The 15,636-nt window shown below is 36.6% G+C and overlaps 1 protein-coding gene and 1 non-coding gene across 7 annotated transcripts in view; one reads left to right on the forward strand and one right to left on the reverse strand.

Moving 5' to 3' along the window:
• AFF4 (ALF transcription elongation factor 4) overlaps positions 1 to 15,636 on the reverse strand; it is a 96,033-nt gene that overhangs the window by 24,604 nt on the left and 55,793 nt on the right. For all 6 annotated transcript variants that reach the window (XM_028493234.2, XM_007106278.4, XM_007106277.4 and 3 more), the window contains 8 exons: positions 11,227 to 11,263; positions 9,510 to 9,558; positions 7,229 to 7,283; positions 6,740 to 6,777; positions 6,156 to 6,318; positions 4,584 to 5,501; positions 1,205 to 1,293; positions 129 to 369 (listed from right to left, as the gene is read on the reverse strand). In XM_028493234.2, coding sequence (XP_028349035.1) covers positions 129 to 369; positions 1,205 to 1,293; positions 4,584 to 5,501; positions 6,156 to 6,318; positions 6,740 to 6,777; positions 7,229 to 7,283; positions 9,510 to 9,558; positions 11,227 to 11,263 — 1,590 coding nt within the window. The remainder of the gene's footprint in view (positions 1 to 128; positions 370 to 1,204; positions 1,294 to 4,583; positions 5,502 to 6,155; positions 6,319 to 6,739; positions 6,778 to 7,228; positions 7,284 to 9,509; positions 9,559 to 11,226; positions 11,264 to 15,636) is intronic.
• On the forward strand, positions 2,573 to 2,644 carry TRNAK-UUU (transfer RNA lysine (anticodon UUU)). Its single transcript has one exon. It is a non-coding gene; the product is annotated as a tRNA-Lys (tRNA).

Genomic DNA, 15,636 nt, shown 5'->3' on the forward strand with positions numbered 1-15,636 from the left:
GACATTTTGAAAATTAAGGGTCTATAAAATTAAGATGTTTACAAAATTTTCAAAGCACACTGTCACCTTGGAGAAGTCACATGGCAAGGAGATTTTTCTTCAAAAGGCTCAAGCCCCCAATGCCTTACCTTGACCTCCTTAGAGCTACTGGAAGTCTTCCCTTCAGTCCTCTTCTGCTTTGATGTGGAGGAACTGTTTTTGCTGCTGCTGCTATTTTCCTTGCTGCTGTTATTACTTGACTTTAAGGAAGAAGACTGACTAATAGTCCTCTTCCGAGAGCCATGCTCTGTTTTTGGATCTTTTGAAGGAACAGGCCCAGCAGGAGAAGGCAACAAATCTTTTTCTTTAGCAGCACTCTGTTTAGATGACCTGCCAAACCAAACAAATGCCCTCATTTCCCCACACGGTCATACAGGAGTGATGGATTTTTTTCCACTTGACTTTGCCTGCTTTCAAGACAAATTTGTTTTTCCCTATTTGATTACTAGAACACATGATTTCTGCAAAACAAAATAAAACTGTAAATTTCATGAGGGCAGACATCTTGTCTGGTGTTTCCCCCCATCATGGTTGTATGCCCAGTGCCTAAACCTTGGCCTGCCACACAAGTATTCAATAAATAGTGGCTGAATAAATTAACAAAAAGATGAATGGTGAATGATGATATTAATGCTCGTAAGTCTCCTGCAAGTTATACCTAAGCTTGTCACCGAGCCTGAAAGTGGTAAAGCTTTACTTTAATTCTTATCCTATAAATACCTCTTATTCCACTAAAAAAAGGAGAGAGGAAGATGTGACTGAATCTTTTTTTTTTTTTTTTTTGTGGTACGCGGGCCTCTCACTGTTGTGGCCTCTCCTGTTGCGGAGCACAGGCTCCAGACGCGCAGGCTCAGTGGGCATGGCTCACGGGCCCAGCCGCTCCGCAGCATGTGGGATCTTCCCGGACCGGTGCACGAACCCGTGTCCCCTGCATCCGCAGACGGATTCTCAACCACTATGCCACCAGGGAAAAGCCCAGTGACTGAATCTTAATTGCTTTTCATCCCAATTAGCTAAGCGCAAAACCTCCCACTATTTGGTATATGACTGTGTATAGATGTGTATGACATATACTTACTAAAAGGAACATTCTAAGAGCATGTTAGAAAGTATCCAATTAGCAAATAACAGATTGACACACATGTAACATGTTCTGCAAACGTACTCTTTGTTGCTGGATGGCTTGTGGCCTGCCGAATTCTTGTCTTCCGTTTTGGGTTTCTTGCTCTCATTGGCTCTGTTATCATCTTCATTCTGCATGAAAAATAGAAAAAAAAACAGCTAGGTTTGATTTCTACTCATCAAATTTCAGTTTCCAGTACTAGTTACCCTCAAACAGTTTATCTCTGATAAACTTCAGAAAGAAGAAAAATGTGAAGTGAAAGAATTCATTTAAACGACGCTCAATAAATTAGGTTTTAAGTCTGAGAAGCAGCCTCCTATTTTAGATAAGAAGAGCTGAAATGCTGCAACAGTCTTTTTAGTGGCATCTTTTCAGCCTAATGATTTGGGGAGGGCTGGGGATGAGATTATAATTCAGATATAATTCACATACCATAAAATTCCCTTTAAAAGTACACAATTCAATGGCTTTTAGCATATTCACAAAGTTGTACAACCATCACCACAATCAATTTTAGAATATTTTCATTATCTCAAAAAGCACCCTGCTCTGCATTGGCAGTCACTCCCCATTCCCTCCACCCCCAGATCTGGCAATCACTAATTTACACATTTTGTCTTTATGGATTTGCCTATTCTACACATTTCATAAAGTGTAATCATACAATATGTGTGGCCTTTGTGTCTGGCTCCCTTCACTTAGCATAATATTTTTAAGGTTCATCTACGTTGTAAGATTTGTCAGTACTTTATTTCTTTTTATGGCTGAATATATGGTGGTATGGACATACCACATTTTATTTATCCATTCATCATTTATTTATCCATTTATCATCATCCATTCATAGAAAAGTTTCTACTTTTCAAGTACAGGTTTTTGTATGGACATGTTTTCACTGTTCTTGGGTATATATACCTATGAGTGCAATTGCTGGGTCATAAGGTAATACTACATATTCACTTTGTGAGGAACTGCTAAACTATGTTCCAAAGTGGCTACATCATTTTACATTCCCACCAGCACTGCAGTTCTCCATATCTTCACCAATACTTGTTACTGTCTATCTTTTTGCTTATAGCCAAGCCTAATGATTTTTAAAAACCTTTTTTGCAGAAACAAAAGCTATGGGCCTGTCTATAATCCCCAAGCTACTTGCTTGATGAATTTAAGATTTCCTATTGACTTAAATATCAGGGCACGAATATTGTCAACTTTCTGCCATAACAAAAGAATTTGTTCCCATACACAAATGATTAAAGTTGGACATGTGAAAACATGCGAAAAAGGAATCCACATTCTTCATTATCCTTGGCTGGGTCTCTTCTCAGTACTATCTGCTTTATCTTCAGGAACTGCCCCTGACACTTAATTTTACCAAAGCAGCAAATCTCAAAAATCATCACTGGGAATTCCCTGGCAGTCTAGTGGTTAGGACTCGGTGCCTTTACTGCCGGGGCCCAGGTTCGATCCCTGGTCAGGGAACTAAGATCCCGCAAGATGCGGGATCATCACCCAGTTTCCTGGTGATATACATACATTTTATAAAATCAAAATTTGACTTATAGGTATTGATATAAAAAACCTGTGAAGAATATATGCCAGTGAGATGTGGGGGAAGGAAGGAGATATGGGTCACTTCTTTTAGAGGAAGGGGATTTTTTATTGTAAGTTATATATATTGTAAAATTTTAAACAAAAGAGTAAAAAAGACTCACTTTCTATATTATATTTTAAATGTTTGAAAATTTTACAAAGAACATGTAATATCTTTTAAAGACAAAAGGACTATTTTTTTTTATTCCATAAGAAACACCTTAGTTTTTTAAAGAGCAGAACCTATCATATACAAGCTCTTATTTCATGTAATTCTATTAATTAAATCCCATAACCAAGTCCAGCAATCTGAGGCTGCAGGCTCTAGAGTCTAGTAGCTCTAAACAGCTTACTAGTTGAATAAAACATCCCTTTACTAAAATAATGGAAGCTCATTAGCTATAGCACTGAAAGTAGTAAGCTTCAGTTTTCTAGAAATTCAAATCTTAAAAAAATCTTCAACTTCTGAAGATGCAAAAAAAAAAAAAGTATTATTCTCGTTTGTCCAAATACACATCAGCAGCAGCACATAGTACTGTGGTTTTAAGAAAAAAAGAGAGGAAAAAACCTCCGGCTAACTTCATTTTAAGAAAATGCTATATTCTTCCTATCCTCCTACATGAGATTCTCAAGGTCAATTGGGATTGGAGTTTTGTTCTGAGTCCACCTGGCACAGCCATTCTGGTATCTATTCTGTCCACCTGCTCATGTTTTCAGTCTTCTACAATCATATTCACACATATATATCAGGGGAAATTATATTATTCTTCAATATAGATTATTAAAATATACTCTCCTGTAAACATGTCTCACTAGAGCTGAAAGATCAAGCTGTTTTTTTCAAAGAATCTCTATCTATATAGGTAAGTTTTTCAGCTTTTCATTATGTGTCTATTATCCTCCAATCACAGATATCCATGAGTTTTCACATTTCCTGGGTCTAAAAAAAGCTGACCTTAAAATATATACCAAGCTTTGTCTCTAAACCCAAATTATCTTGGAAGCATTTAGGGATGAGAGCTGGCAATGTGTCAGCAGATGTTTTTAGTTCTGAACTTGCAGAAATGGGCGTTTGAAAGGTAAAAAAGCTATGGCATAGCTATGTACAATGGATTGGTGAAATTCTTTTTTTTTTTTTTTTTTTTTTGCGGTACGCGGGCCTCTCACTGTTGTGGCCTCTCCCGTTGCGGAGCAAAGGCTCCGGACGCGCAGGCTCAGCGGCCATGGCTCACGGGCCCAGCCGCTCCGCGGCATGTGGGATCTTCCCGGACCTGGGCACGAACCCGTGTCTCCTGCATCGGCAGGCGGATTCTCAAGCACTGCGCCACCAGGGAAGCCCTGGTGAAATTCTTAAGGACATGTTAAAATTGGTGAGTCAATTTACTAGCTGGAATTAGTAATTTAAAAAGTGTGACTTGGTCTGGGTGTAAGAGAGAAAAATGTGTTAGGGACTGTGACAACCTGAAGAGTAAATAATCCCAACTAAAGACACTGAAAACCAAAATTTTAAGAATGTTATGAAGGCCAGTTTGCAATCTCTGCTTCACTCTCACCTCTAATACTGGCCAGCACACATCATGAACAGAAGCACTGGCTCATTTCTTATTTGATTAGAAACTATAATTCTTTACTAAAGGAGACAGGAAGAGGCAGAGTGGTCTTCAAGAGACTCTTGTGTCTGTAGCTTCATTGGGGCTTTAGGCTCATCTCTATTTTCCCTCATAGCTGACTCAACTAGCTATTTTTTGGCTTACTGAGATTTCCATTGCATTTTAGATGCTGATGTTCAAAAAAACAACAACAACAACAAAAAAAACCCTTTACAAACCTTATGTTTCCTTTTGCCTTTGTTGGAAACTTTTTCTGAGGCTTGTTTCTGAGCCTCTCTTGTGTGCTTTTCTGGAACATTTTTCTTTTCCCCCTTGGGTGTCTCTGTTTCTTTGTAAGGCTTTCCTGGTATTCTAGTCAAGAGATTCAGGTCAATCTTCACAATAAGTGGATACCTGTCATCAGGCTCACTGAGGGGTGAAAGAAGTTCCTTCTCTTCCATAGGAGAGAACATTCGTTGCCGAAAAAAGCTATCTTCTTCCTCCACTGAGGAGGGCTTAACGGGAGTCCTATTACTCTCAGGGTACTTAGGAGTTTGTGAGGAAGGAGGAAGGCTCTCGCTTTCATCCGAATCTGAGGATGAGGTATCTGTTTCTATGATTTCCCTTGATTTCTGGGAAGATTTACCTGTTGACTTGTATTTCTTTTTCTCTGCTGAAGGTCGAGGGGAAGATTTGGACTCCTTTTTTATATTGGGTTTCCTTGAGCCTTTGGTAGCTGCTTTGTGTCTGCTGGAGGGCATGCTGGTAGCCATGTCTACAGGGGTTTCACTCTCTATCTTCAGGCCTCCGCGGGGCTCTTCAGCAGCTGCCTTCTCAGTCTTTTTGGGTTGTTTTTTGCCTACAGTTCTCCTCTGTGCTGTGCTGTCACTCTGTGCAGGAGACTTCTGCCTCCCACGCCCACTCTCTGATCCCTTTTGGACAGTTTTGGAGTCTCGTCCAGGAGTAGCAGAACTTGTTTCTTTAGGACCACCTGGATCAGTATAGCTATTCCCTGTGCCCTGTTCTCGGCCTTCCTTTTTATAGCCTTGAGATGATGGGATATTACTGTCCACAGAAGAAGCTGGTGACACTTTATGTGGGTTCACTTTATTCAGCCAATTATCAAGTTGCCATTTGTTTGTGGGTGGTGGTTCAGGCTGAAAAACAGAGAAAGAAGTATGCTTTTTCAGTACTGAAACTTTCTCCTTCCTTTAAAATCTCAAGGAAGAGGGAAAAACATAACGCCTAATGCCACAAAGGCATTTGTTTTTCATTGCTCTGACTGAACCAAAGCAAAAAGCTAAAAATACTGACTAATAGCTTTAATCACTTGAATGAGAAGATATGCTTAATGTTATATATAGCCTTTAATTACTGAATATCCCTGTCAGGAATCCAAATGACCATACAGTACATTTAATTCCAGAAAGTAAACAAATGATGTAGGTACCATAGAGATTTTAACAACATTTTATCAACCTACAGTGAAATTATATTATTTAAGACTTTTTTTTCACCATAACTAAATAACATTACCAGGTTGAAACAAAAATAAAACCCAAAGTAAATAAATCCAATATTTTAGTGACCTGAAATATGACTGCAAATAGTCCCTAATCTAGACCAAATATGTTCACATAACAAGGACACTGAAGTATCTAAATTTCCTCCAAGATACACAGTTCAGTTTCTTTTTGTCAGAATATGTAATCTTCTTTTCTTCATTTTTATATTTGAAACTAGTCTTAACTGGCCATCACCAGGGGCCTTCAGAGGGCCTATGGAAGGCACCCCCTTGCCCCCCCTCTCACCTCAGGAGATGCACTCTGGGATGGCTCATTTGCCTCACTGTCACTGGAACTACTTTCACTCTCTGAGTCAGATCCAGAGCTGCTTTCAGATCCACTGTGGCTGCTAGAATCATCCCTGGAGTTATCTGCCCCTTCACTATTATGGTGTGAAGGTTCAGAGTTACTAAAAGAGATAAAACATATAAATGACCAAAAGTTTTTTTTTTTAGAGGGACAACAGGTAAGCATTCAAATCTGACAATGAACTTTATTTAAAATGTTTACTATTTGTTAAGCTCTTACAATTCTATGAATCTAGAACTTCATTATAAATGAAATAAATACTTCCTTAAAAAATATCTGAAATGTGGCTCAGCCATTAGTACTTACCTTTAAAAAACAGTTTTACTGTGATATAAATTACACACCATAAAATTCACCCATTTTAAGTATACAATCCAATGATTTTTAGTTAATTTACAGAGTTGTAAAACCACCATCACAATTGATAATATTTACTTTATAAGGTCAATTACTCTATCACTACACTGTTATCAGATTGACCCTTCCACTCTAAATAAAACAAGAAATAAAAGGATGCCTACCTTCCAGGTGTACTCCTTGGCATTGTCTTATCACAATCCTAAAATTAAAACATGAGAGGAAATCTGTGAATGAATAAATAGTACTCTATCTGCTTGATGTGAACAATATCTGAAATCTTAATAGAAAAACTGGCTTCTCTAATGTATGCATTAATGGTCACTTAACACTTATAAAAATACTGTTTTTACCTAAAGAATAATTGCCAGGGTAAGATTAAAAGCTGTGTTAATAGTCCTTGTCAACAATCTCATGCTTCACGAGTATATTCTGATATATGATAAGTATTAAGAAAAAGCCAGTTTTTTTTAAATAAGAAAAAAATGGAGGTTTAAAGACAAAGCGGAAAACTATAACATTCTAGTGTCAGACAGCAGGAAGGAACTTATTTGAAATAACTGAATCATAAATGTATTATTCAATTATAATTCTTATAAAATACAATGAAAACACTGTATGAAACTGGCAAAATTATATAGCAGTAGACACACCTGTTCCCCATCACTGTCTTCACTGCTGCTTAGTTTTAAGTCATCTTTTAACATACTAAAAGGAAAAGGCAGAAAGGATTATTATTTTTGGAACTTCGTCATGGCATACCAGAGTATTAAATATCTACCAATAATTCTAGGAATAATCACTGTGGTAGCCAAAGATTTACTTGAAAAATAAAGAAAACAACAAGTAAGTCTTACTCTATCTGGTTTGGTGCACATCTAGAGTAAAAAATTAAGAAAGGTGGAATTTAACAGTTTTGGAAGCTCACTTTTCCGTAAGTACAATATTCATCTTTCTTTTCTCATTAAACAAAAGCTACCTTCCACAAACTCTTATACTCGCTTCTGTTATCTCTAGCTTTTCTCTAATTGCATACACACAAACTCTTTCATTATTAAAACAAATGACCATACGATATAACTCCTAAAAGGAAGGAAGAGAAAATGAAAGCATCAGCAATTCTCTTTCACTGTCCCCAATGTTTCATGAAGAGATATGTACACTTGGGTGATTGTGAAAACCAGAACACACAGTCAAAGTTCTAGTTCATAAATGCCTTGCTATGAAAGACGACTGATCCTTGCAGATGTAACAATTTTGGGTAAGAAACTTGGTTATACAAGAGAAATAACCATGTATAAATTAAAAATAAACTCCAGTCTCTAAATCTTCCTTGATCAAAAACACACAAATAAATACTGTAAGTTGATAGTTTCTGGAATTAGTTTTTCAAAGTAAAATTACGGATTTAAATTTTCCTTAAGGCCATAAAATCAAAATTAAAAACTGAGTAATGAACCACAAAACAATCCTTGCCTTTTTTACAAGAAAGGAAAAATTAATACAAAGCTTAGGGAGAACTACAACTAGAAAATGTTTAATTTCTCATTACCATTAGCTCCATTTACCTTCTTAAAATTTCACGACAGTCTCCAATCAGTGGAAAGGAAATCTTCTTTCACTCCAACAACTACTTATACTCTCCCCTCAAAGCTTAACCTGAGTTTCTAAATCTGATCCCAAATTCAGAGTATCACATAAAAGATCACGTTGAAACAAAGTAACCACATGATTACAGAATTAGGAAAAGTGTTCTAAGGATGACCAATTAAGTGGGACAGAGAAAAAGAGTTTTTTCTTTTGGACAAGGGCTTAGCGCATCTTTATGACTGATTTCCTGTAAAGAAATGTACTTACTCTGAATTCTCTCAGCCCTTATGCTTTAATAATGGCAGCTCAATGAACCTGTTTACACATGTGAATATGTCAAAGCTTTTACCAGACCGCTCAAGGTCCTTCATGCTTTTGTTCTGTCAGCAACCAAAGTGACATGCACATACATGGTAAGCTCCCATAAGTTTTCTGCTCATGAATAAATATGATAAATAGGAATTTACATAATTTGAATTCTTCAGCAGTGAGGCTAAACTCCTTGCATTCATATATTTTCATTCTCAGCTCCCACTATGTTTAGCTGAAGAGGCTGAGGGTATCAGTATAGACTGTGGTTATGGTATAAAGCTAGCACTGTGGCCAGTTTCTTTAGAATTTTGTTTTAATCATTGGGTTAACTTGTGGTCTCAGAAATTCAGTAGTTAGTTCATTCTTTAAGCTTGGAATTTATTATCATCCAATATACCACCCTATCATATTTTGATTTACTGGGCTGGCCAAAAAGTTCATTCAGGTTTTTCGTAAAATGTTATGGAAAAACCCGAATGAACTTTATGGCCAACCCAATATATTCCTGGGTCTACCTACAAAATAAAAGTAGGAAAACTTAGACAGTATGAACTATGTTGCTTTAATATTCTACACTTAGTGGTCAAATGGAGGGCTTACTAAGAAGAATCCTATATTTTCTCATGTTTTTTTTTTTTTAATTAAAAACAAACTATCAACACACACAAACACACACACACACTTCTGAAAGATGAGAAAAAAGTGTAATCGCAGAGCAGGGGTAGGCAAACTATGGTCCACAAGCGATATCTAGACCTATTTTGTAAAGTAAGTTTTATTGGAACACAGCCACACCCATAGTCTATGGCTGCTTTCATGCTACAACTACAGAACTGAGTAGTTGAGACAGAAACCATTTGGCCCCTAAAGCCTAAACTATTTCACTATCTGGCCCTTTACATAAAAGTTTGCCTACCCCTGCCTTAAAAGATTAAGTACATATTTCTAAGTGTTGTTCTAAATATCGATACCACACAGTTAGACTTTTAGCAAAAAAAGACAAACATTAAACTTACTAAGCAATAAACTTACGATTTAGACTGGTGCCCATTGGAAGTTTTAGAAGAAGGATTATATCTTTCTGGAACAAAAAGGAATGCAGAAATCAGCAACTATAGTATGGCTATTTATATTTTAAAATATCAATATAACCTCAAAGAAATATAAATAAAAAAATTGGGATAAAATTCTTCATCCATCAAGTTGGTAACACCTTAAAATGCGATAATATGAAACACTGGTGGAAACAGGCATGTTCATATGTTATTGGTAGGGCTACAAACTCATACAATCTTTCTGGAGGGTAATCTGATAATATTATCTTACCAATACTGTAAATGCACATATCCACTGACCTAGCAATTACGAGGAAAGGAATTTACCTTACAGGTATATCTAGAGGAATACATAAACACACAGACACACACACACAATTTATTATAGTATGGGTTTGCAACAGCAAAAACTGGAAACCAATGTCAATCTACAGGGGACTAGATAAACAAATTATGATACTTTCAACAATATAACACAATTTTGCTTTTAAAAATAATGAACTAGAGCTTTATACTGATATAAAAACAGTCCTAAAATAAATTAAGTGAAAAATACAGGCAATAAAGAGTAGTTGCAGCTTATGAGCCCAGGTGCCAATAGGGAGCTTTGGAGAGAGAGAATGGGGGAAGGGAAAAAGTAAGGATGAGACATTCTTAAAAGATTTTAAGAGAAAATGTAAACTTTCTGGCCTACAGCTAGCTATTTACTGTATATCAACAATGTTGGTTCCTTTTTTTCCCGTAACTGCAGCTTTAAGGCAGAACGAAGAAACAGATACATAAAAAGTTTGTTAACCTTAAAATGGATATTCTTCTAGTTTTGTCTCTGCTTTAAGATCACTAAAGACAACTAAGGATTAAAATGCTCCACATATTAATCTCCCAAAATAGCTTATTACGAGTAAGTCTATCTGAAAAGTTATTGCTCTTGGCAAAAGAACATTTGTTTTGTTAGAGAGCTATATGGTGAAGCCCAGACATTTGCAAGGTTCCTGACCTTACCACTACCAATTCACACAGCCATCAACTCTTTGAATCACACTTGAATTCCCCAAGGCTATCTTCCCCTCAAGTTCTTTTGAGTGGCCAAGAGAGTGGAGGTGGAGGGGGGTTATGTAGCAGACAGCAGACTTTCTTCCCAGCCAAAAACACCCAGGAAGAATAGATAAATATAGATACAGGAAGAGAAGAGCCATGGTAAGCTACAATGACCCCTTCTTGCCTGGAGTTTTACCATAATAGAACCCAGTATCTTCATGAAGGAGATGGAAAGACAGAAGTATGGCTCTTGGAGTTATAAGGTGCCCATCAAATTGAATTCATGAACTCTGAACTATTAGTTCAAATACTTAGTAAAAACAGTTAATTTTGATCTCCAATGATCTTTAATGCTTCATCTTTCAAGCCAAGATTCAGTTCAATCCATTACTGATCATCAGATCATAAATATTGGGATAAGGGACTTCCCTGGTGGTCCAGTGATTAAGACTCCACGCTCCCACTTCAGGGGATGCCGGTTCAATCCCTGGTCGGGGAACTAAGATACTACATGCCATGCAGTGTGGCCAAAAAATTTTTTTTAATTGGGATAAGACATACAAAAGAATTATTAAAGAAATACATGATGTGACTGTAAGAAATGAATGCGCAACAAACAGCTTAATTTGAAAACCAAGAGGAAAAGAAATACTCACTCTGTTCTCCAGGGCCAAAATTGGACTGCTGAGACTCCTAAGAAAACGGGACATAAAATTATATAGTGACATTAAGAGAAAAAGGTTCATTAGAGAAAAATGCTTCAAATTAAACTATTCAATTCCAGCTAATTCAATGAAAGATCCTGTTGAGTTCCTAAGAATGCATAAAAGAAAAAAACACCAAAAGAATTTAATGATTCCATCTGATCAGCCTCAGCAATTCTGCAGTCAATAACAGAGTTTCCCAGAGCTTAATACAAAAAGCATCAAGCTATATAAGTCTTTCTTTATCATTCATTTCTATTCAGCAGCATCCATGGTACTCATATCCTAATTCAATTCTTGGTCTTAAGAAAATGTTATTTTTTAAAAAGTAATACTAATAACCATATGCTAGAGTGAAAATAGCTGTACAAACTATATAGACTCAAAATATACCACTTTTATGAACTAGCAACTCCTACTACGTTACTCCCATGTCATTTTACTTCCTCTCCCTGCTCCCAATATCTTACAATTAGCAAAATGAGGAAGAGATTTTCCATACTCGTTTTATATACTTCTTTGTAAGCCCTATACTAGCACAGTGCCTGGCATTCAGGAAGCATCCATAAAAAGAAAGCCAAAAAGAAAAGAAAAGAAAACCAAAATGTCACTGTCCATGAAAGAAACACGACTTTCCAAACTCAACTTTCAAGATCAGAACAGCTGTTTCACAAGTGCAAATTGTGCATTTTTCTCGGTTAAGTCTGTGGTACACAATGTAGTACTAAGATTACACAAACATCCCTAACATCTGTAACAGCTTACTTAAAAATAAGTACAATCTTCCTTTAATGACAGAATTATCTGTGAAAGAGAAATCCAAACAGTATCTAAGCTAAAATATAGTTTTGGTGTTAAAAAAACCTGTAAACCTACATCAATTGTCAACTGATTTTCAACAAGGGTGTGAGGACCATCCAACAGGGAAAGAATTCTCTTTTCAACAAAAGGTTCTGGGACAAGTGAACAGCCATATGCAAAAGAATGAAGTCGGATGCTTACCACAGACAATATTAAAAAAATTAACTTGAAATGGATCAAAGACCTAAATGTAAGAGATAAGAGATAAAACTACAAAACTCTTAGAAGAAAATGTAGTGCCCAAATCCTAATGACCTTGGATTTGGCAAAGAATTCTTACATGACACCAAAAGCACAAGACACAAGAGAAACAAACAGGTAAACTGGATTTCATCAATATTAAGAACTTTTGTGCTTCAAAGGACACCATCAAGAAAGTGAAAAGACACTACCATAAAATAATAATAATGCCAATAAAAACAAAAATATTCTAAGGAAAAAAAGTGAAAAGACAACATACAAATTGGGAGAAAATATTTGCAAATCATATATCTGATAAGAGACTGGTATCTACAATATATAAAGAGCTCTTACAACTCAATGATAAAAGTCAAGTAAACCAATGAAAAAGTGGGCAAAGGATCTGACTACACGTTTCTCCAAGAAAGATATACAAATGGCCAGAAAGCACATGAAAAGATGTTCAACATAATTTGTCACTGGGGGGCAATACAAATCAAACCCACAATGAGATAACCACTTCACACTTACTAGGATGACTAGAATCAAAAAGACAGATAATCACAAGTGTTGACAAGAATGTGAAGAAATTGAAAGCCTAATGGGAAATACAAAATGGTGCAGCTAGCTGCTTTGGAAAACATTCTGGCAGTTCCTCAGATGATTAAACATAGAGTTACCATATGACCCAGCAATTCTGCCCCCAGGTGTATAACCGAGTGAAACAAAAACATATGTCCACACAAAAACTTGCATACAAAGGTTTACAGAAGTATTATTCATAGTAGCCAAAAGCTCAAAACAACCCAAATGTCCATCAGCTGATGAATTCAGAAACAAAATAATATACATCTATACAATGGAATATTATTTGGCCATAAAAAAGAATGAAGGAACTGATACATGCTACAACTTGGAAGAGCCTTGAACATTATGCCAAGTGAAAGAATCCAGTTGCAAAAGACCACATATGATATGATGCCATTTACATGAAATGTCCAGAAAAGGGAAATCTATAAAGAGAACAGATTAGTGGTTGGGTAGCACTGGGAGGGGAACAGAGGGGAAAAGGTTGATAGCTAAACAGTAGGGAGTTTCCTTTTGAGGTGATAATGTTCTAAAAAATTATTTATTTGTTTGTTTGTTTAGTTTTGGCTGTGCCATGTGGCTTGTGGGATCTTAGTTCCCTGGTCAGGGAACGAACCCAGGCCCTTGGCAGTGAAAGCGCAGAGTCCTAACCACTGGACCACCATGGATTTCCCAAAATGTTCTAAAATTGACTGTTGTAATGGTTGCATATGTCTATAAATATACTCAAAACCATTTAATTGTACACTCTGAATGGATAATTTGCATGGTATGTGAATTATATCTCAATAAAACCATTCTGAAAAACTCTTTAAATATAGCAGTGGCCAAGAGGTCACTCCTGTGAATCTTATTAAAAATGAAAAGAATTCTCCACCCCCCTTGAAAGGCTAATTGTCTTATACTCATTTACCTAGTAAATGGCCTAAAAGTTTAATAGCCCAAGCTCTTAAGTAATCTCTGACTCCATCCCCTCACCTCTGACAACAGTCAGTCAGCCAGTTACCAATGCGACTGGATTCTGTCTCCAGACCATCTACTACATGCAACACCTTCTCCTCTCCATCTACACTGCAAAGACTTTAGGTCCTCACCTTTCTTCATCTACAATGGCCATCTAATGGATTTTCCTGGCTCTAGTCTCTCTCTCCTTCACTCAGCTATAGCCTCTAGTTGACCTTTCTAAAGCCCAAGTCTTAGTATATGTCATCATTACTCCTATTTTTCACAGAGCCTCCAATGGCTCTTTGTTTTTCCTAGGGATGAAACCCAAACTCCTTGATAAAACATTGACTCACATATCTAAGTACTGGAAAAACAGAATTAAGCAAAAACTGACATGGGCCTTGTCCTCATGGAGCTTAATGTCAATGAATATCTTTGCAACTACTCATGCAAATGAAGGTAAAATAGCAATTGTGTTAAGTACAATGAAGGCCAAATGCTTACACAGCATTATAAGAGAGCTTACAATTGTGTGTGTACGTGAAACAGACACACACACACACACACACACACACACACACACACACACACACACACACACACACACACACACACACACACACACCCCTGATCGGGAAAATGAACAAAGGCTTCCCTGAGTAGGTACTGTTCAGTATGAAATTTGACGGTTATGTAGGAAGTAAACTGGGAAACGAAGGGAAAGGTAAGTGTTTAGGGTAGAGAGAAAAGTATGTGTAAAGGCAAGAAAGAACAGGAGCACAGCTAGTATAAAGAACTTAAAGGCAGCCCATGGGAGGAAAAAGTACAGAAGGAAGAGGGTTAAGAAATTAGACTCAGGACCAGAGAGGCTAGATCACATTGTTTATAGACTTTATAGACCATATTAAAGATTTGTGTGTGTGTGCAATTTACTAAGCAGAAGAATTATACAAGCACATCTGCATATTGTGATGATTACCTTGGCTATTAAGTAGAGAACAGCTTTGAGAAATCTAGAATGGAAGTAAAGATATTTGTTAGGAGATAACTGCAGTGGTACAAATAGGAGATGACAACAGCTTAAACAAACTGGTCTCCACGCTTTTTTGATCATGTACCCCCCACCACTAAGAAATTTTTGCATTTGTATCTCCCAAATACGTATATTGTATGCATTGTTATTTAACTAGTATATATTATGTAAAACCAAAATATTGAAATTTTAAAGGGCTCAGATAAAATAATATTCTAGAGTAATTTAAAAATTATATTTATCAATGACAACAACACTTTTCTTACACACAAAAAAAAATATATAGTGCTTCAAAGGTCTGACACCAAAACTGGCTTGATATTTGGTTTCATTGGACATCACGAAGACACAGCTATACAAATGCAAGTGCTATAGTTACTAAATCATGATACCAAAATTTCAATCTTACACCTTAATTATGCAAAGGTTTCTGTTGAAATTGAGCTAATAGATTTCCAATGTTCAATGATACAAAACAGGTTTTCAAGAAAATAAATTAAAAGGTTGTGGTTTAATATTTTTAGAAAATAGGTTCAAAACCCACTGAAGTTAGAAAATTCTGTTTCTAAGTCTTTAAAGTTTGCACATATGACAATCATCATAGTTTCTGTCAACAATAAAATATACATAGTAATGACATTATTATTATTATTATTTTTTGCGGTACGCGGGCCTCTCACTGTTGTGGCCTCTCCCGTTGCGGAGCACAGGCTCCGATGCGCAGGCTCAGTGGCCATGGCTCATGGGCCCAGCCG

This window comes from Physeter macrocephalus, chromosome 8 (genome assembly GCF_002837175.3).
Source record: "Physeter macrocephalus isolate SW-GA chromosome 8, ASM283717v5, whole genome shotgun sequence".
Taxonomy (NCBI): domain Eukaryota; kingdom Metazoa; phylum Chordata; class Mammalia; order Artiodactyla; family Physeteridae; genus Physeter; species Physeter macrocephalus.